Below are 19,621 nucleotides of genomic sequence, written 5' to 3' on the forward strand. Positions count from 1 at the left end.
CTGACTTCCAGTGAAGCCTACAGACATCTGTGCTCCTGGGCTGGGAGCTACTCTTCAGTCCAGGAGTTGGCTCCTGGGTTCAGAACAAACCCCTTAGAGTTGAATAAACTTGGTTCTACCTCATCACTGATGAGTTTCTTTGCTCTTAGGAATCTTTAAGCCTTTTCTTCTGATCTTTCATCGCTGTCTGAAGAATAGATTCTGGCTCGTTCCTCTGAAAGCAAAGGAACTTCAGACATGGGACTGACCCTCAAAGATGAAGACCTGTTTATTCCTGAGTTTTTCTCCTGAATGTTGTTGCTTCCCACTTTACATTAATTATCCCTTCTGGAGCCAACAACATTTTTAAAGTTTTTTTTTTTTTTAATGATTTTATTTATTTATTTGAGAGAGAGAGTGAACATGCACGAGCAGGGGGAGGGGGAGAAGGATAAGGGTCCTGGGATCATGACCTGAGCCGAAGGCAGACACTTAATCAGCTGAGCCATCAAGGCACCTCTCCAGCATAGATGATGCAACCCAGGTTTCGTTAATCCCTGGTGTTGGAGGTGGGTACCCTGTCTAGGTTTCATCACTGCAAACAGCCTTGCTCTAGAGCTGAGGCCACCAGCAGTTCTCTGAGCTAGTAAATGGTTTTGAAGAATAGAGGCACCAAATAAAAGATTAAAAAGTTCTTTTGCTAAATTTTTTTTATACCAAATTGCATCATGGGGGGCTCACAGACCTGGGTTCAAGTCCTGGCCCTGGCACATCAGCAGCCATATCACACTGTCCCCCCAGCCTCAGTCTGCACAGCCGTAAGCCAGGGGTTGTTGCTAGAGGGAATGAGAGAAGCTGCAGTGGCCCTTAACCCTACGTGAGGCACGGTGTGGGCACTCTCCAGTGTGAGCCTTTGCTCCTGGAGCTTCTCTCGTGGACTAGAGAGGCGATCTCACTTCCTGTTGTCCCAGCATGATTGCTGATAGCATCTCTTTTCATTCCTAAAAGTATCTAAGTTGGATAACAATCACATGCTCACCTTTTACCAAGAATGGCCTTGAGCATATTTTAGTTGGGTTGAAATGGCTTTGCTGAAACTTCATGAGGTCAGAGGGTCTGCCTAGGAAGCCACTTCTGTGCCCTTTACCCCCCGTGGTGAGCAGCCTGCCTAGGTGCCCAGGTCAGCCTTGAGATGGGAGGTACGCTTCCTCTCCTGCCTGTCTGCAAAGTGCCGTTGCTAACATCATGTTCTTCCTCCACTCCCTGCTCACCAGGCTGGACCTGTACCGAGCCTCGGGGAAGTTTGAGCTACTTGATAGGATTCTTCCCAAACTCCGTGCCACCAACCACAAAGTGCTGCTGTTCTGTCAGATGACCTCCCTCATGACGATCATGGAAGATTATTTTGCGTATCGCGGTTTTAAATACCTCAGGCTTGATGGTGAGTATGCCCTAGAGAGATGTTTGTGGAGGGACTTGTTAATCTACAGCTGCCAAAGCTTCTGGCCGGTATACCCTCCTTCACAAGGCAGGGCAGGGCCCGGAGATGAGATCTAGCATCAGGAGTGAGCGTAGCACGTGCAGGGACACAGACTTGCAGGAGTGGGAGGGAGGACTCTGCAGGTATTGTGACTGGATCAGAGCCTGTGGCCTAGGAGAGTGGCCAGCCTGGATCTGACACCCAGGTCTCCTAAACATGAGGCTTAAGGTCTTTGTACTACAACTCTGGGTCCAGTGGTTGTGGTGTACTATGCAAAAGTCCTCTTTTGGTGGGAAGTGGCAGAAGTCCACATCCCGTGGATATCAGGTAAAAGTATACTGAGCCCCAGGGGTTCGTCTTGCTTCAGGTACAGCTGGATCCAGGTGTCTAGATGATGTTGCGGGGGCTCTTCTCAAGCTCTTGGTTCCACTGTCCTGCATCTTGGCTTCATTCTCAGGCATCCTGTCCAGGCTCCCCTTGTGTTTTTTCAGTGTCCCCAACAGAGGGTGCAGTCCATCGTTTCCCCCAGAGGTCCAGGGGCTGGCTCTCATTAGATTGCTATGAGGCATGTACACTTTTCTCCACTGCCAGGTGATTGTAGATCTGTCACTGGTCAGGCCTGGAGCTGGAATCAGGCTCATCCATGCCCAAACCGTGTGCACTGAAGAGTAGTGGGTCAGGGAGAGAGTGGAGCTGGTGATGCAGGATGACAGCAGGTTCTCCTGGGAACAGTGCTTAGCTGCGACCCCCATACTCTCCTGGGAAGTTGTGTGTGTCTGCCTTTATTCCACCACACGAGAGCCCCAGCGAGGAGGGTGCTAAGTGAGATGGTGACAGCATGCTGGACATGTCGTCTGACACACGTCGACTGGCCAGGGAAGCCCTAGAGGAAGTCTCCACTCTCTTTCCAACTGCAAGAGTGCACGGACTCACCAGGCTTCAGAGCCGCTGGCTTGAACACAGTTAAGTCAGTAGCTTCTTCCCCATAGCTTCTCAGAGCTTTTATTGAAGCTCATTGCCAGGTGCCTTTACCTGGCAGGATGCCCCAAACGTCTGCACCCTCATTTGTCTTGCTGTGCATCTGGTGGGACTGTGGTTTCACAGGTTGCTGGGCTGATCGCCTGTCGGCCTCTGGCCTCCCCGCCCTCACCCACAGCCTGCCCTCTGTGCCCGTCTTGCCTTCCGTCAGCCTGGTCTTAGAGTTCAGTCCAAGGCCACCTTTACAAGCGCAAATGACAGCGTGTGTCTCCCTGTGTCCCTGCCTCCTTCTGGGGCCTCCTTCCCACTCCTTGGAGACTGAAAACTGCACCCCTGTCGACGGGATGGCCAGGCCTTGTGCGCACTGGGCCTTGTCTGTGTCACCGTGCCAACCCTCAGGAGAAGCTGTAGGTAGAGTGCATATCCCCCCTGCCCCAGGAGGTGTTCATTTGCCCCATTTCTTTCCTTGTCCTCCGTGGTGAGGGGAGGACTTTTGGTGCACTTAGCCACAGCTGCACAGTACCCACATGGCCACAGACCAACGGCAAAGGACAGACAGAAAGTAGGGGCTCAGCAACATGTTGTGAGATGGAACCTTCCACCGTCAGAGCAGTGAGAGTGAGGGTGCAGGCTAGACCTCGGGGCAGTGGGCCCTTTGGCATGGGCCTGCCCATTCCCTGCTCCAGGCCTCAGCCCTTCCTCCGAAAGGGGCAGCTGGGGGCATGCCTTGGAGCCCAGGCTTCTGTGAGCATCGGGTCTCCGTGCTATTCATCATGATGATCGGGCAAATGGCTGGAAGCATTTAATTTTCATTTCTTTCTATTTTTTAGATTTTTTAATTTATTTGACAGGGAGAGAGAGCGAGCATAAGGAGGGGAAGCAGGGGAGGGAGAAGCAGGCTCCCCACTGAGCAGGGAGCCCGATGCGGGGCTTGATCCCAGGACCCTGAGATCATGACCTGAGCTGAAGGCAGAGTTTAACTTAGTAATTTTCATTTCGTCACCAAAAATGACTCCTGATTTTGCCAAAGGCACTTTGCTCTTCTGAGCTGGCAGCAGCCCAAGGAGCTTAGGTGTCCCTCTGGTGCTCACGTGTCATGGATGGTCACTTGAGAGTCCCTGTGACTCCAGGAAGAGGGAAGCCGTTCCTGCTGGCAGGGAAGAGTCCCTGTTGTAAGGCACCCATGTGCTTGCCTGTAGAAGATTCTCTGTGACTGGAGAAACCCACTGCAGTGTGATTGAGGCAGGCACCAGTCCTCTGGCCAGTCCCTCGTTCCAGGCACCATGCCCAGGCACCCACCCCGTGTCATGCTCAGATCAGGCCCGTTTGACTCCGAGGTGACACGTGGCCTGTTGGGGCTCCTTTTCATCTGGGGTGGGGGGTGTGGCATTCGCTCGTGTTCACCGTAAACCTGAATTGCTCACTCATCGCAGCTCAGGCACGTGTGTGGAGCGACTATAGAGTTGGCCCAGGAGGCCTCTGTGGGATGTGTGCAGGCACTGTCTCTGCCCTAGAGCAGGTGTTCCTCTGTGTCTCCTCGCCATCGCCCCCCACCGTGCCCCGCATAGTCCCCCCTGCTGACAGCCTTTTCCCTGTGCCCTGCAGGAACGACAAAAGCAGAGGACCGGGGCATGCTGCTGAAAACTTTCAACGAGCCCGGCTCCGAGTACTTTATCTTCCTACTCAGCACCCGCGCTGGGGGGCTCGGGCTAAACCTCCAGTCGGCCGACACTGTGATCATCTTCGACAGTGACTGGAACCCCCACCAGGTAAGGCTGGGCTGGCCCCCTGGCAGGGCAGGGGGACTAGAGACTCCCTGGAGACCCTTTCCCATCCCGAGTGCCTGGCGGCACCCACGGCTGCTGAGGCCTTTGTAGAGAAGCCCCGAGCGTATTAGTTTTCCTTTATGTCTTAAAACACCAGTTTTTGCTTTTGTTATGAAAAAAAATACTCCGTTTCTATTAAAAAAAAAAAAATCCTGGTTTTATGTAAATGTGTAAAGTGGAAAATGCCCCGATCTTACCAGCCATCAGTGATTGTCACTTTTTTTTTGTGATCCAAGCCTTCCAGGCCACGTTCTTTGTGACCTCTCGCACACTTGTGCTTTTAAAACTTTTGGGGCATATTTTTACACTGCTGCTCTTATTTTGTATCTATATGCCCTATCCAGGGCTCCGTGCCAGTAGTTACAGAGAAGTGGTATTTGATAGATACGGCGATTTTAAAGTGAGTATTTAACTTTTCCTGATGTTTCATTATAAAAGTAATAGTCTTTTTTAATGAAGATATCAATAACTCAAATAACATAAACTGAAGAGTCCATTTTTCCCCCTCCCACCAATCCCACTCTTTGACCACGTGCCATCATGTAGCTGTAGGCACACACCTGTGTTGTGGTTTTGATAGAAACACAGCGTGTTCTAGCACGTGTTCTTCCCTCCGGCAGCTTGTGTGTTTGTCCTTTTGGGGCAGGCTCACTGGGACTCCACACAGCCTTTTCTTCAGCTGCCAGGTGTCTGGGCATATGGTGGCCTCAAGACTTGACTCAAACCTCTCTTGGCAGGCATCTGGGGTTTGTTTCTCAGCGTGACCCCTTAGGGAGCTCTGAGTATTTGTACAAGGACTCGCCAGTCAACCCTGAGGCGTGGGATTGTTTGGCCCATGGGCGTGTCCTCTGTACATTCCGGTTGGCTCTGCCCAAGTGGCCTCCAGCAGGCTGCCCCAGGTTTCTCCCACCAACGGTATGAGCATGTCCTTCTGCTCAGCCTGGAGGCACGAGCATGTGGACGGTAGCCCATCTGATGGGCAGATGCTCAGGTTGGTTACTAGCGTCCCTTTCTACCATCAGCCTGGGGCGTAGTTCTCACCGAGATCTCCATGGCCAGCCAGTTTCCTGAGATGCGGTTGTGGTGTGCTGTCCCCATCGGCAGGCAGACATTTGGCAGAGGTTCCCCTGGGGCACGTGACCCAGTGCTCGGAAGCACTGCCGGGAAGCACGCTGGCCGGACCAGGGAACTCAGCCATAGACAAGGCGCTCCTGGCCCCCCACCAGCTGTGGCCTCTGCCGAACCCACTGGGTGTGAATCTTGAGTATAGGCCCGTACCTCTCCCAAGCCCCGATGCAGGGTTTCGTGGGAGCCCTCCTGATTCACAGCTGGGGGTGATGGTACACATAGTGTTGGCAGCCACGGCTACCGTTGGATCAGAGCTTGTTCCACGGCACACTCTGGGCTGAGTATACAGTTCCATTTAGCTCCTCGCCCTTCACAGTTACCAGAAGGGCCTGTGTCAACAGAGTGAGTCCTGAGGCTCATAGAGGTTGGGCCTCGGCCTGGGCTGCACAGCATGGAAGGAGCAGGGCCAACACCCAAGCCAGGCATTGCCAAGTTGCTGCCCGGCTTCGGCCCCGTCCTGCGAATGGGTGCCCTTAACTGCAATACGGCCATCCCAAGCGCCGGGGCCCTCCTGGGGTAGGTGAGGGGACTGTGCAGCTGTGACATGAGCTCCTTGGGAATGTAATGGCCCAGGACTCGCCCTCCAAACCGCACCGTGCCCTGGAGTACCGGTAGAATCCCAGTAAGACGGGAAGGGACGATCCCCATCCTGGCCCAGGCTCCAGGTTGCGTTCCTGGGCTCCTAGCTCAAGAAGCTGCTGGTCAGCGCAGGCCGAAGAGCCCGGCAGGAGGAGGCAGGTGCACAAGAACGGGAAGGCCTTTGCCGCCGTCACTGCAAGGTTGACTGCCCCTTAGATCTCCGCGGAGCCGGATTGGGACTGACCTGCCTCTCTTCCTCTAGGACCTGCAGGCCCAGGACCGCGCCCACCGCATCGGGCAGCAGAACGAGGTGCGGGTGCTCCGTCTCTGCACAGTCAACAGCGTGGAGGAGAAGATTCTGGCCGCCGCCAAGTACAAGCTCAATGTTGACCAGAAGGTGATCCAGGCTGGCATGTTTGACCAGAAGTCCTCCAGCCACGAGAGGCGCGCCTTCCTGCAGGCCATCCTCGAGCACGAGGAGCAGGACGAGGTGAGGGCAGCGCCAGCCCCAACCCCCTCCCCGGCGTGAGTGGTGGACGCATGAGCGGCTTTCATTTTTGTTTTTTTACCTTTTTTGCACTCTTATTTTTTTTGCATCCCTTTGGAGTAAAGGGAGTGTGGGCTGAAAGGAAAGAGGATGAGTACTTGCTTTTTCTTTGAAGTGGTTTTTTTTTTCTAAACTGCTGGTGAAAGACGCCGGATTGACAGCCCTGGAGACTGAAGTCCTCTATTTATCCACAGAGCAGACACTGCAGCACGGGCAGCGGCAGTGCCAGCTTCGCCCACACTGCCCCTCCGCCAGCGGGCGTCAACCCCGACTTGGAGGAGCCACCTCTAAAGGTGAGAGGGGTAGTTCAGTCTCCATGCCCATTCAATCCTCGGCTTCTCGGCTGAGACGGCCAGCAAGGGCCCTGATCCCACGGAGCGTGCGTGTGCGTGTGCGTGTGTGTGCCTCTCGCTGCCGTGTGGGTCCCCATCCACCGCAGCCGGCCTGGGACCGCCAGCTCATTGCCCATGGACTGCCGCCGCTCGCCTCCGAGCCCGGCCGCCGCCCAGCCCGGCCTCCCCGCACTCGAACTAAACGTGTGAAACCTTCTAGGAAGAAGACGAAGTGCCCGACGACGAGACGGTGAACCAGATGATTGCCCGGCACGAGGAGGAGTTTGACCTGTTCATGGTAGGTACGCCTCGTGGGGCGCTCTGAAGACGTCGTGCGCCCCACCCTATCGATAGCAGGTAGAACAAAGCAGCTTAGTCAAATAGGACAAAACTTCTCGGGGACTGGGGTGTCTCTGGCGGGTCGTGGAGCTGGGGCCTCTCTCACGGGGGCCCCACGCTGCCTCCCAGCTGACCCATCTTTCTCCCATGGTCCCCTAAGAGTGTTGCAGCAATAGTGGGACACACACACACACCCCCTTCCCGTGTGTGACCCTCAGTCTTGCTGAATGCCTGTCCTCCTGAGTGTTTCGTCCTTGAGACTCCCTTTCAGAGGGAGTTAACGCTGTCCCAGGCCCATGGTCAGTCACAGGTGCCCCTTAGCTCTGGGTAGAAAACGCAGGTCCCCGTGGAGTCAGAGTGTGTGGGCCCTTGGCCGCTCTTCTGCGCCCTTGCCATCTTTTTTGGAATTCTCTGCCCTTGAGGCAGAGCCCCTGGCAAGGGTCTGCTGTCGGAGCCAGAAACCTCAGAGCTACCATTGAGCTGCCTGGCAGGAGTGGTGCCCGAGGCTTGAAGCCTCCCTGGCACGTGCGCCTTGTGTGCCCCCAGCTCTCCCTGTGCTCACGCCTCTCTCCCTCTGTCCCCTGCCCTGCGCCCCCCAGCGCATGGACCTGGACCGCAGGCGCGAGGAGGCCCGAAACCCCAAGCGGAAGCCGCGCCTGATGGAGGAGGACGAGCTCCCCTCATGGATCATCAAGGACGATGCTGAGGTGGAACGGCTGACCTGTGAGGAGGAAGAGGAGAAAATGTTCGGCCGCGGCTCCCGCCACCGCAAGGAGGTGGACTACAGCGACTCGCTGACCGAGAAGCAGTGGCTCAAGGTACATGCTGGAGAGGGCCGGCCAGGGGCAGGGTCGGGAGAGCAGAGATTCAGCTGCTGCTCTGTGGGGCTCATCCAAAATGCGAGCGGGTTCCTTTCAGCCTTTCTTGGTTTTCGTTAACCACGGCAACACCTCTGATACGGGGCCAGCTCGCTCCGGTCCTCCTGACCACTAGCACAGGAGGTTTACGGGAGCTTCACGTAAAATGCTGTCGCTCTCAGCTGGGTGTGCTCTTCCGAGGGCCTGGCAGTGGGAAACACAGTGATGGGTCAGAGGGTGACCTGCCCTCCCACATGGGTGGGAGTGCCAACAGGCGTCAGACAGCCTCACTTGGGGCACATCGACCCCAGAGCTGGACCCCTCACCCAGGCACCCAGGTGACATGAGCACCGTCTTCAGTAGATAACAACCCAGGTCCCTGGCAGCAACAGGTGTAGGCGGCTAAGTCAGGGCCATGGGCGTCTGGTGGGTGCACTGGGATTATCGTGACTCATCGGGCCCTTCTCCATGCTCAGGGCTCTGAATGCAGAGGTGGTGACTGGGAATCCAGCCCTGAAGTTTCATAAAAATGTCCATGAAGCAACCCTTCCCAGAAGGCAGGTGGTGGCGTTCAGCTGTGCCCGGCTTATTGGCACACCCCAGAACAATGTGGCCTGCCTAGGCCTCTGGTCACACTCCCTGGGGTTCCTCTTGATTGACTGCAGCCCCAGTGCCCCCTCAGTCCACGAGGTCAGGCAGCCCTGGCCCTGTCCTGGAAGCTCAGAACCACCCAGACTAGTGAGCTCACTGGCTCAGCTGTGCTCTCGAGGGAGCCGCTGAAACGTGCCAGGGAACCACGTGACCCTCGGGTGGGGCAGGTGCTTGTCCTGCTCCTCACCCATCGGCCCCTAGCTCCAGGCGTTGGAACGTAGGCCCGAACGCAGGCCGGAAGAGCTCCCGCGGCTCTGCATTTCTGAGACACGGATACCTTTTAAAAACAGTTGCCTGTGTGCTAATGTTTTGTGCGTGTTTCGCTCTTTTTCTTTCTTAATGTAATTCATATAACACGATTCAATCATGGACAGTTCAGTAGTTTTTAGCATATTCAGCATTGTGCAGTGATCACCACGAATGAGCATTAGAACATTCTTGTCACCCCAGCAAGAAGCCCTGTCCTGTTCGGCTCTCTTCCTGTCCCCTTATTCCGCCTAGATTTTGTTCTAAACATTTCATATAAATAGAGGCTTGTGTCCTCCCTTTGGTGACTGGCTTCTGGCAGTAGGCAAAATACTTAGTAGTAGGCAAGGTTTATCTGTGTGGTAGCAAGTACCCTTCCTTCTCAAGGCTGAGTAATGCTCTGTTGTACAGAGAGACCACACTGTTGGTAATGTCTTCGTCCGGTGGCAGACAGTTGGCCTGTTTTCCACCTCTGGGCTGCTGAGAATAATACTGCCATGAACATTGGTGGACAAGATTTTGGCAGGATATATATTGTGATTTTTATCACACCAATGTCTAGAAATAGAATTGCTGAATCAAATGGTAATTTTTTTATTTAATCTCTTGAGGAACTGCCAGACTGTTTCCCACAGCAGCCACACCATCTTACATTCCCACCAGCAGTGTGTGACAGTTCCGATGTCTCCCATCACCCCACCTGTGTCTGTCACCTGTCACCCCTGACTCTAGTCATTCTAGTGGGTACACCGTAGTAACCTTGTTGTGGTTTTTAATTGCATTTTCTTGGTGGCTAATGGTGCTGGGCATCTCCTGAGGTGCTTGTCGGTCATTTGTGTTATCTTCTTCAAAACTCTCTTTATTGGATGAGTGATTTGCAGATGTTTTCTCCTATTCTGTGGCTTATTGTTTCACTTTTTTGATGGTGTCCTTTGAAGCACAAATGTTTTTAATTTTGATGAAGTCCAGCGTATCTGGTTTTTTTTCCTTTTGCTCGTGCTGTGGTATCATGTCAGAGAATCCACTGAGAAACGTGGGAGCACACAAATTTACCCCTGTGTTTTCTTTCAAGAGTTTTAGCTTTTACATTTGGGCCCATGATCCTTTTGGAGCAGTTTTTGTTTAGGACGTGAGGTCAGAATCCAGCATCATTCTTTCACAAGCGGATGTCCAGTTTTCCCCAGCCCCATATGTTGAAAAGACTTTTTTTGCCCCACAGAGCACATGCTTTTTTATAGGTCATAACTCAGTAAGAGTTTGTTTTAATAAAAAAAAAATATGTTTACCCAAAACAGACACTCTGTTTTCTTGGTGGTGGCCACGTAACTGGGCCCCCTTTTCTGACAGCCACTCTGGTGCCACATGTACCAAAACTCTTGAGAATGGTGCTGACACTTGCCCTGCTGGGCTGACCTGTGTGCCTGGGCCTCGCCTCGGGACCAGAAACCCTAGTGTTGTGTTCTTTAGGGTAGCTGTAGCAAGGACCCCAAAGTGGGTGACTTAAAACTATAGCAGTTTATTCTCAGAGTTCTGGTGGTTTGGAGTCTGGAGTCAAAGTTTCAGCAAGGCCCTTTTTCCTCCTAAGGTTCCAGGGGAGGGTCATTCCTCGCCTCTTCCAGCTTGTGGTGGCCCTGGCATTCCTTGGCCTGTGGCCACTTCACCCCTATCTGCTCCCGTCTTACGTGGCTTGTCCCCCGTGTGTCTTTGTGTCCTTTCCTATCTCTCATGGGGACATTCTCATTGGAGTTGGGGCTCACCCTGACACAGGATGACTTCATTTTTGCTCTTTAATTAAACCTGTAAAGATCCTATTTTGAAATAAGATCACATTCTGAAGTTCCAGGTGGACATGAACTTTAGGGGAAACTGTTCAACACCCTGTACTCCCTGGGCTCGCAGTGCACATCCTCCCCCACGCCAGCCTTACAGTCCCTCCTGCCTGCCACACGCCCTTCATGCTGTTCCTTTGGCCTGGATGCCTTACCCACCCCCACCCTTCAGATCTCAGCCTAAGTGCCACCTCCTCTGAGATGCTCCCCTGACCCCCGGCCAGGGCACATCTGCTCTACCATCAGAACACCACTCACCCTCCCTCCGGGCAGTCAACACGCTTGTCACCATGTTTGCGAGGTGTTTGCTTACTGTCTCCCTTCCGTGAGGGGTTTCTTCCATGCTGTGTCCTCAGTGCCTGGCCCTGTGCTCGCAGTCACAGCTGATACAAATGTGAGATGGACAACCAGAACATCCCTTGGAGCCCTGCCCCAGCTCCCTTTTCTGATTGCAGGCTCCTCTGGCTTCTCATCTATTTGTGGGGATAAAATGTGCAAACGAGCCCTTGTCATTGAGAACGAATCAGTTGGTGTTGTTCAGAAATTAATCTTGTTCATAGTCAGGTCCTTCTGCTCAGCAGTTTCACTAGCAGGAGTCTATGTACAGGTAATATGGCTGACCGTCATGACATTGGTCAGACTAGCACCCCGCCCCCAAATGGAAACAGCCGAAATGCCCAAGAAAGTCTAAATGAGGGTATGTTGTACAATGAAATACTAAACCGACATCAAAAATTACGTTGCAGAAAAGCGACAGGAAGTACATCCAGGACATAGTAAGCAAAAATGTGAGTCCCGGTACGGCGTGTGGATACGATGCCATCGCTGTCCTCGGTGCTGCACGAGTATGTGGGGAGGGCCGGGAGAGTCCTGGCTTTGCCGGTGGTGATGGCTGCACACAGTGTGAACGTACCTAATGCCCCCGCAGTGCACTCTTAAAAATGGTTAAGTGGTCAGTTTTGTGTTATGTACATTTTGCCACAATTTTTAAGAAAAATGCCGAGGCTCTAGAGCAGAAGTATCAGTAGTGTCGTCACCGGGTGGAGGGATTCCAGGGTCCAAGTCTTCGGGCTCCCTTCGGTGGGGATGTACCTCTTTAATTGGTAAAAAAATGCAACTGTTGATTTGTTAAGGCCAGGCACGGGCAGGGAGCACCTGGGGGGGCAGAGCCAGCCTGTCGTGGCCTCTCGGAACCCGCCTGGGGCCCCCAGCGTGTCCCGCCCAGCCGGGGCCTGCGAGTTTGCACCGCGGCCTTTGCTTGTCCACCTCGGTGCTGGCTGTCCTATTTTACCACTATTGACCCTGAAGGCCATCGAGGAGGGCACGCTGGAGGAGATCGAAGAGGAGGTCCGGCAGAAGAAATCGTCTCGGAAGCGCAAGCGGGACAGCGATGCCGGCTCCTCCACCCCGACCACTAGCACCCGCAGCCGTGACAAGGACGACGAGAGCAAGAAGCAGAAGAAGCGCGGGCGGCCACCTGCCGAGAAGCTCTCCCCAAACCCTCCCAACCTCACCAAGAAGATGAAGAAGATCGTGGATGCTGTGATCAAGTATAAGGACAGGTAAGCCAAGGAGCGCAGCGGGTGGGCATTGGGGGTCCTCGGAGGTGCCTCGCCCGGCCCTCCAGTCACTGCACACATATTGGTGGCCTGTCTTTGTCTCGGTACGCCTGCCCTCATGGAACTTACGGTCTGCGAGAGGCAAGCACTCTGTCAACTGCGATGAGAGAGGGAAGAGAAAATGTCGTGGGGAGGTGGAGACAGGGCTGTTTTCAGGGATGGTGACTTTGAGGGGGAGCCCTGAGGAATGGAGGTCTGGGGCCAAGTGCTCCAGCAGAGGCCAGAGCCGGCGGAGAGGCCTCAGGTGGCCGGTGATGGGCAGCGGGGGGGAAGGGAGGAACCTGTGCGGTGATGAGGCGCCGATCGCACGGCCCGTAGACTGTAGTGAGAGAGCCCGTGTGGCTGGAGCCGAGACAAAGCACCTTTCCTTCTCTAGACTTTCTACCCTCTCCCCACACTTGGATGACATGCCAGCCCAGTTCCCACCATGGGCCATCACGGGTGGGCCGCTTGTTGCGAAGACTGATCAGGCTCCGCTCTGGGATTTGGGGTCCCTGCCCTCCCAGACACACAAAATAGGAGACTGCAGCAGATCTCTTTGTGGATCACAAGTACCAATTAAATAGGAAAATAACGGTTCTGCCAGGCCCTCCCCGGGAGCATGTGCACAGTGGGCCAGCAGCGGCATGAGGCCTCAACTTTGCTCAGGGCTCGGCTCGTACTGCTCCCCCAGCTTCTCAGTCCACTTTCTGGTGCATACTGGCCAATACCAGCTTGATTTTATAGTAACGCGTGGCAGTCATTAAACAAAATAAGGGTAAATTGTAATCTGTAGGAGGGAAAAGCGTCGAGGTGTAAGCCTCAGTGCGTCATTTGGAGAGGCTCTTAGCAAGAGTGAAATTCTGGGGGCTAGTGGGATGATTGTAGTACCCAAATAAAAGTTATAAATTGTTCGTAAAAAAAGAATCTTTTATTATTAGAAGAGAAACAAATGACTGAGAAAGGCGTATTTCAGCTCAACCACCCACCCTAAAAATGTGGCATCTGTATTGGAGAAGAAAATACTGAGGTGATACGCACACTTCACCTTTGAGGCAAATTCCACAAAGAAGAAAGTGGAAGAGTCACAATTATTTGAAATATGGAATGTGCAAAAACCCAGTGAAAACGATAGATCCCAGTGTTTTCTTCCCAATTATCTTTTTGCAAGGGAGTCTTAAAATTATCAAAATGAAGAAGATCCTTGAAGATTAGGGGGCAAGGATGGACTTTTTCAAAAGTCATGCTGATCTTTTGGATATCCAAAGCGAGTGAACCTTGATCTTACCCAGCACCTTACACAGGTGTTAAATTGAAATGGAGGCATAAATGTGAAGGGTCAAACAAAGTTCTAGAAGAAGGCATCAGTGAAAATCTTCATGGCCTTGATGTGTGCATAGACTTCCTGAACAGGACACAAGCACCGCTGACCATGAGAGACAGATAAAATGATGTCACTAAAATTAAGAACATCTTTTCATCCAAGGACACCCTCATGAAGCCCCCGAATACTTGCACCGACTGAAATTTTAAAATGGTCAAGAGTCATGAACAGACATCTCCTGGAAGGAGATGTCCCAGTGACCATGTGGTTGTGGGATACGGCCTGTGAAAAGGTGTTCGGGATCATCGGCACCGACACCGTAACATCAAGGTAACACACGATAAAACCAGAGATGCCTCCATACACCCACCAGAGTAGTCGGACTTCACATCTCGCTTATGGGAGCAGACCGCTCTTTGGCACTAAACCTTCTGACCCAGAGACGCCGATCCTGGTTGTAAAGCAGAGGTTGCTGAATGCCTGCGTCCGCCAAGAGACCGGTACGAGCACGCGCACAGCAGCCCTGGTCACAGCTGCCCCAGATGAAGCAGCCGGCGCCCGTCCGCAGGAACACATACCGGCGGTGCCTAACCCAGGAGCAGATTCCAACCACCACCAGAACAGACACCCCACCACTCCCTCACTCCCAGGAGAATCCTACAGCCGTTTTGTTGAGTGAAAGAAGCCAGACGCTAGCAAGTACCTACTGGATGCTTCCAGTTGCAGGAAGTTGAAAAGCTGATCCATGGTGATGGGTGTGGAACAGTGGTTACCTGAAGACGTGAAAATGTTCGGGGCGCCTGGGTGGCTCTGTTGGTGAAGCGTCTGCCTTCAGCTCAGGTCGTGATCTCGGGGTCCTGGGATCCAGCTCCATGTTGGTCTCCCTGCTTGGCGGGGAGTCTGCTCCTGCCTCTGCCTCTGCTCCTCCTCCTGCTCCTGCTCTCTCTCTCTCTTTCAAATAAATAAATAAAATTTAAAAAGACACGAAAACGTTTATCGAGATAAACATTTGATACGCATGCTTTCCTCTATTATGATACACCTTGGTTTAAAAAAAGACAAAAAACAAGATGCTTGTAAACAGCATCCTCAACTTGTTGATAAGGCCTTGGATATTTTCAAACTTAAAAAAAAAAAAAAGGGTGTCCATTTTTTTTAGTCATCTTGTGACTTACTGCAAAAGACCTCTGAGCATCAGCCTTAGCCATGTATCACATGAGAAAAGAGAAACTGACTCCCCCAGCTGCTGCAAGCAGTGTTCTTCCAGCATGTGCAAGATGGGGTGGTAAGTCAGGCCTGAAACTGAAACTGGCTGTAAGGGCTCCGTGACCCCTTGTGGAGACTGTTCACCTGCAAGAGGCTGAGATCCAGTTTGGTGAAAGCCCCAGCTCTGGAGTCACAGAACTGCACTCCGAGCTGGAGTGAGACCCGAGTGGCAGGACACCTCAGTGGAGGGTTTGATGCGTGGTTAACATTTAACCCTGCGTCCTCCTGGAATGGGTGGTATCACAGGACTGGGAGTTCTCTGTTACAGTGTAACGAAACGTAGAGAAGTTACAAGTGGATTTTGTATATGTGGTCGTTAAAGGAGGCCTCCCACATACTGACACTGAAAAACGCTTGGTTTGCGATTGGAGCGGGTCCATCCGCTTGCTGCTTTGCTGGTGGTCCCATAGGAAAAGATCAAGCAGGGGACATAGAGGCTCGGGAAAATAATCCTGTTTTCCTGCTTGTGAAGTTACCTCATAGCAAATACTTTCAAAGATGACGTTTGGGTGAAAGGCTGGCCTATTTAATGGATATTTTTGACATTCTTTAACATCCTGAATTTGAAACCACAGGGAAAATAACAGTACGGTTCACCCTGTTGTGAGATTGGATGAGAAGTGAAACCACCCTCACTCTTGACACCAACTGCAGAGCTCAGGGATCCCAGACCACGCTCAGGCTTGCTAATTCTCTAGAAGGACTCTCTGGACTTTCTGAAAGCTGCTTAACTCACAGTTACGATTTGTTACAGTGCAAGAACAAAGATTGGCATGAGGGCAGCATCCTGGAGAGTTCTGTGTGTGGAGCTTCCAGCCGCCCTCTCCCCAGGGAGTCGCTGACAGCGCTCACTTCCCTGGCAGCATTGGGAGACAAGACTCACAGAGCACTGCCAACCAAGGAAGCCTTGCTGTCTAGAGTTTTTATTGGAACTTGTTCTCAGAGACACGACTAACCACCCATGTGGCTGGCCGCAGTCTCTAGCTCCTCTGTGGGTTGAGCTGATGCCACATGACCCATCACCCCTGCCTTAAGTCACATTCTTAGACTGTCTGGGCCAAAGGCCCCCAGGTAAACAAAGGCAGCCCACAAGGCAGGACATTTCAAGGGCTGAGAGATCACCTCCCTAGGAGCCCAGCATAAAGGCCAGACCTCTCTTGGACCAGGTTAAATTCTCATGGCACACTCATCAGGCACCTGGAAGGTTCTGAGGGACCAGACACCATGCCACACCAAAGAGAACCAAAGTGGAATAAATTTGGAAGTAGCCTATCACACACTTTGTCTCAGACTTCCTGTATAGCTCATTTCCGGAAGAGAGAATCTATATTTAAAAAAACAAATTTTTTTTTTTTTTTTTTTTTTTTTCCTGAACATTTTATTAAATAAATTTTTTTCCTTAATTAAAAATGGAGCCTGGGGAGAGAACGGAATGTTACAGCTTGGTGTCTCCTGGATGCCAGTAAATGGTTACAGGACATTGTCAGCATTTGGATTCGATATTCCTGAGTCTGCCTTGCTGAGCGAGAGGGCCGGGTGCTGCTGATTCCGTTCCAGTGCCCATGGGAGCCGGGGTTGCGTCGTCCACACAATGACTTGAGAGGAGTGCTTCTGCTGTGTGTCTGTTGCTGTGTGTGAGCGGGGCCACCCTTCTGTTGGTGGGCATCGCTCCAGATGTTGCTTTTAATTACATATTTCGAGATCTCCCCCAGTTGTATTTCAATACCAGTGCAACCACATTTGATAATTGCCTTTGTACTTACATCCTTGTCCATGTAGAGGTAGTGTCCTGATCTAGAAGCGTTTGCTCCCTTCACACCTGTTCACGTTCAAGACTGCCATGCCCCTCCCTCCCAAGGCCCCCGTGTCGAGTGTGGCCTGAAGAGGTGTGCCACATAAGCAGGGCCCCTCCAGGGGAAGAGGAAGAAAGGGGTGTCATGGGCAAAAGGGACGGCACATGCAGAGGCCCCGAGGCCGAGGGGATGGGCATCCTGTGTGCAGAGGAAGCCAACTAAGGCAAGGGGCTGTACTGGGCTGAGCACGCATGCAGGGCTCCTTCTCCTTGGTGCTTGGAGATCTCAAACTGCATCGAGGAATCCTATGGTTAACAGCCAGAATTAGAACCGGAGTTAAGAAAGTAAGTTGGAAGGTCGGGATTTTCGCTTTAAAATCTAAACGTGGAAGTAAGTTAGGCATAGGTTCCCAGTCAGGTTGGGACCTTGTCGTAGGGCGATGTGTCCTGCCAGCTGGTGTCTTCATCCCGTAATCCTTAAGGTAGGTAGCCGAGGCACTGTCTGCAGGTGCTAGTCCGTGGGTGTGTGCTCTCGAGCACATACCTCAGTGCCTTGGGGGCCGTTTTAGAGAACTGGGTCTGCTGGGAGGAGCCATTTAAGCAGGCAGGCTCCAGAGGACCCTCTGTAGCACCTGTGCTCCCCACTATAGGGCAGAATTACAGCTGCTGTGAAGAGCACGTGCTGGGCAGTGGGGGGTCAGCTCCAGGTTTCCTGAACCCCACCACACCGACGTGACAGAAGGGGACCTCTGGGATCCTCACAAGTTACTCTCTATGGCTCAGAAAGATGGTGGATGTGTTCAGGCTGCCCAGGCTAAGCCTCCCATGGCTGAGCCCCACTGAGCAGACCCTCTGGGCCCCCTTCCCCCTTCCCCCTGCCAGGAGGCAGCCGCTTGAAAGGGACCGGACGGCTCGAGGGTCACAGAGATCTGGGTTCAACATCCGTCTCCCTGCCTCAGTTTCCAGGTCCTCAGCATAGAAGTGGAACCCCCCAAATGGGATTGTAGAGACCCCAAATGTGAGGTATCGTGGGCCAGGCAGGCTGCCTAGAGACCAGCCCTGAATCTGTCGTGGATGATGCAAGGCCCTTGCCACGTCTGTGGTGGCAGCTTTGGCCTGGGCCTGGCAGCCACCGCTTAAAACCTATTACCGCTTTCCCTTTGCCCTTGCGGGAGCCCTGCACTTCCCTGTTCAGAATCAAAGAGCAGATGGCTCTTGGGAGTTGAAAGCTTTGTATATTGATTTGCAAGAAAAATGGGCAATATAGCAAGCCCCAGGGGAGGTTGTCTGGCTGAAGTGTTCCCCAGGAAAGGTAACTGCAGGTGGCTCCAATCCCCTCAGGATAGTCCCCTTCAGGGGAAAGAGTAGAGGGTGGGCCGGCCTGGGAGCCGTTTCATGAGGGGGCAGAGAGGCCTCAGGGTTCTCCAGCCTCGGCCTGTGAACGCCATACAGCCTTCATCTGGAGCCCAAGCTCAGAGTAGGAACGCTGCAGGAGGAGAAGCTAGCTCTCTGCCTGTGGGTCCAGCTCTGGGGTCAGCACTTTCGGTTTGGCACCCAGCCCGGAGCCTGTCCTAAGAAACACTCAGGTGAGATGTCTTTAGATAAGTGCTGATCCCCATCATCAAGGCCCAGGCCAGCCTCGTGTAGGTGCAGGCCGGGCTGAGGGCCCAGTGGCCCTTGTTGAGTCGTGCTGAGGTTCCGAGGCTGCCACAGAATTTGCTGGATGAAGTTGCACCTTTCCTCTTTGCCACCCTGCCAGTTCTGGCCCCAGGCTTCACTCCCTGCTGGTAGTTGGTCGTCACAGTAGAAGAAGACAGGGCAGCAGTCTTAGAACGGCTTAGAACTAGAGTTACATGTAAGTTCAAAACAGGACGGGTACAGACACTGGCCCCCAGAAATAAGTAGTATTGGGCGAACACGTCACACCCTTTGCCTCCCATGGAGTCCTGTGTGAGATCCTCCTAAAGTGCTCATGCATTCGGGCAAGCGAGCCCTCCTTCTGTACTCAGGGAAAACAGTGAAGAAATGCTCATCAAAACAGAAGATAATCAACAGGTAAGACAAGAAGTCCAAAGGACAAAGTCCTTGGACAGAAGGTCCAAGGTCAGGTAAATGAGAAATCACGAAAGAATAGGTAGATTTTAAAACAAAGCTAAAAGACAGCTAGCTAAAAGAATTGAAAGGTCAAGGTTCTAAGGTGAAACTAGTTAAAGACGTAAGTTAACTAAGCTAAAAAGTTAGGAGGGAAGGGAGAGTGGGTATGAGGGTCTCAGGAAGCTATGGAGGTTGGGTCTGTCAGCTCCAGATGGACCAGAGGACCCCTAGCTCCCTGGGTTCCAGCGTGGGCATCCAGAGGTCTCTTCCATTTCAGAAGGGGCTTTGTGGTCTCCGCTGCTATAGAGCTGCTCAGCACTTGAGGGGCTCCCGGTAGTACCAGTGGGCTGCAAATTCTGACCCATTCCAGCCAGGAAGCACGCTTTTCAAGGCCCGGGTCACCCAGCTCTGCAGAAGGTGGCCTCGGGCCCCCCTACACTTGCATGAGTGCCTCTGGCCGCAGCTCCTGGGAGAGCTGGGCTGGCTTGGGCTGGCTTTGGCTCTCATTTTCACCCTCTCTCTCATCCTGAGAAATGTTCTTTGCAGTGCCATGAACAGGTCCTGGGCTTCCTGCTCTTTGTCCTCATCACCCATAGCTGATGTCTTCTGAGCTCCGGCCGCTGCAGAGCGTGGTGCAAGGCCGGCGCTTGTGGGTCAGCTCGGGGAAGCCGCACGGGCACGCAGAGCGGGTGCCTGCAGCTAGGAGCCTGCCTGGATTATGATCCAGCTGCTGCTTTCTGTGTAATCCCGGGTCATGCATCTTTTTTCAAAGCCCA

The 19,621-nt window shown here is 53.0% G+C and overlaps 1 protein-coding gene across 8 annotated transcripts in view; it reads left to right on the plus strand.

Annotated features, from left to right (window-relative positions):
* SMARCA4 (SWI/SNF related BAF chromatin remodeling complex subunit ATPase 4) overlaps positions 1 to 19,621 on the plus strand; it is an 88,446-nt gene that overhangs the window by 58,364 nt on the left and 10,461 nt on the right. For 5 of the 8 annotated variants that reach the window (XM_025863361.2, XM_073887683.1, XM_073887684.1 and 2 more), the window contains 7 exons: positions 1,254 to 1,420; positions 4,043 to 4,206; positions 6,233 to 6,460; positions 6,712 to 6,810; positions 7,070 to 7,147; positions 7,788 to 8,006; positions 12,080 to 12,333. In XM_025863361.2, coding sequence (XP_025719146.1) covers positions 1,254 to 1,420; positions 4,043 to 4,206; positions 6,233 to 6,460; positions 6,712 to 6,810; positions 7,070 to 7,147; positions 7,788 to 8,006; positions 12,080 to 12,333 — 1,209 coding nt within the window. Of the gene's footprint in view, positions 1 to 1,253; positions 1,421 to 4,042; positions 4,207 to 6,232; positions 6,461 to 6,711; positions 6,811 to 7,069; positions 7,148 to 7,787; positions 8,007 to 12,079; positions 12,334 to 13,310; positions 14,664 to 19,621 lie in introns of those variants that run through there. The other 3 variants (XM_025863364.2, XM_025863365.2, XM_073887685.1) reach the window with 2 other exon arrangements.

The sequence above is a fragment of the Callorhinus ursinus genome, unplaced genomic scaffold (genome assembly GCF_003265705.2).
Source record: "Callorhinus ursinus isolate GAN/ISIS: 27379988/994484 unplaced genomic scaffold, GSC_fseal_2.0 scaffold82, whole genome shotgun sequence".
NCBI classification, from domain to species: Eukaryota; Metazoa; Chordata; class Mammalia; order Carnivora; family Otariidae; genus Callorhinus; species Callorhinus ursinus.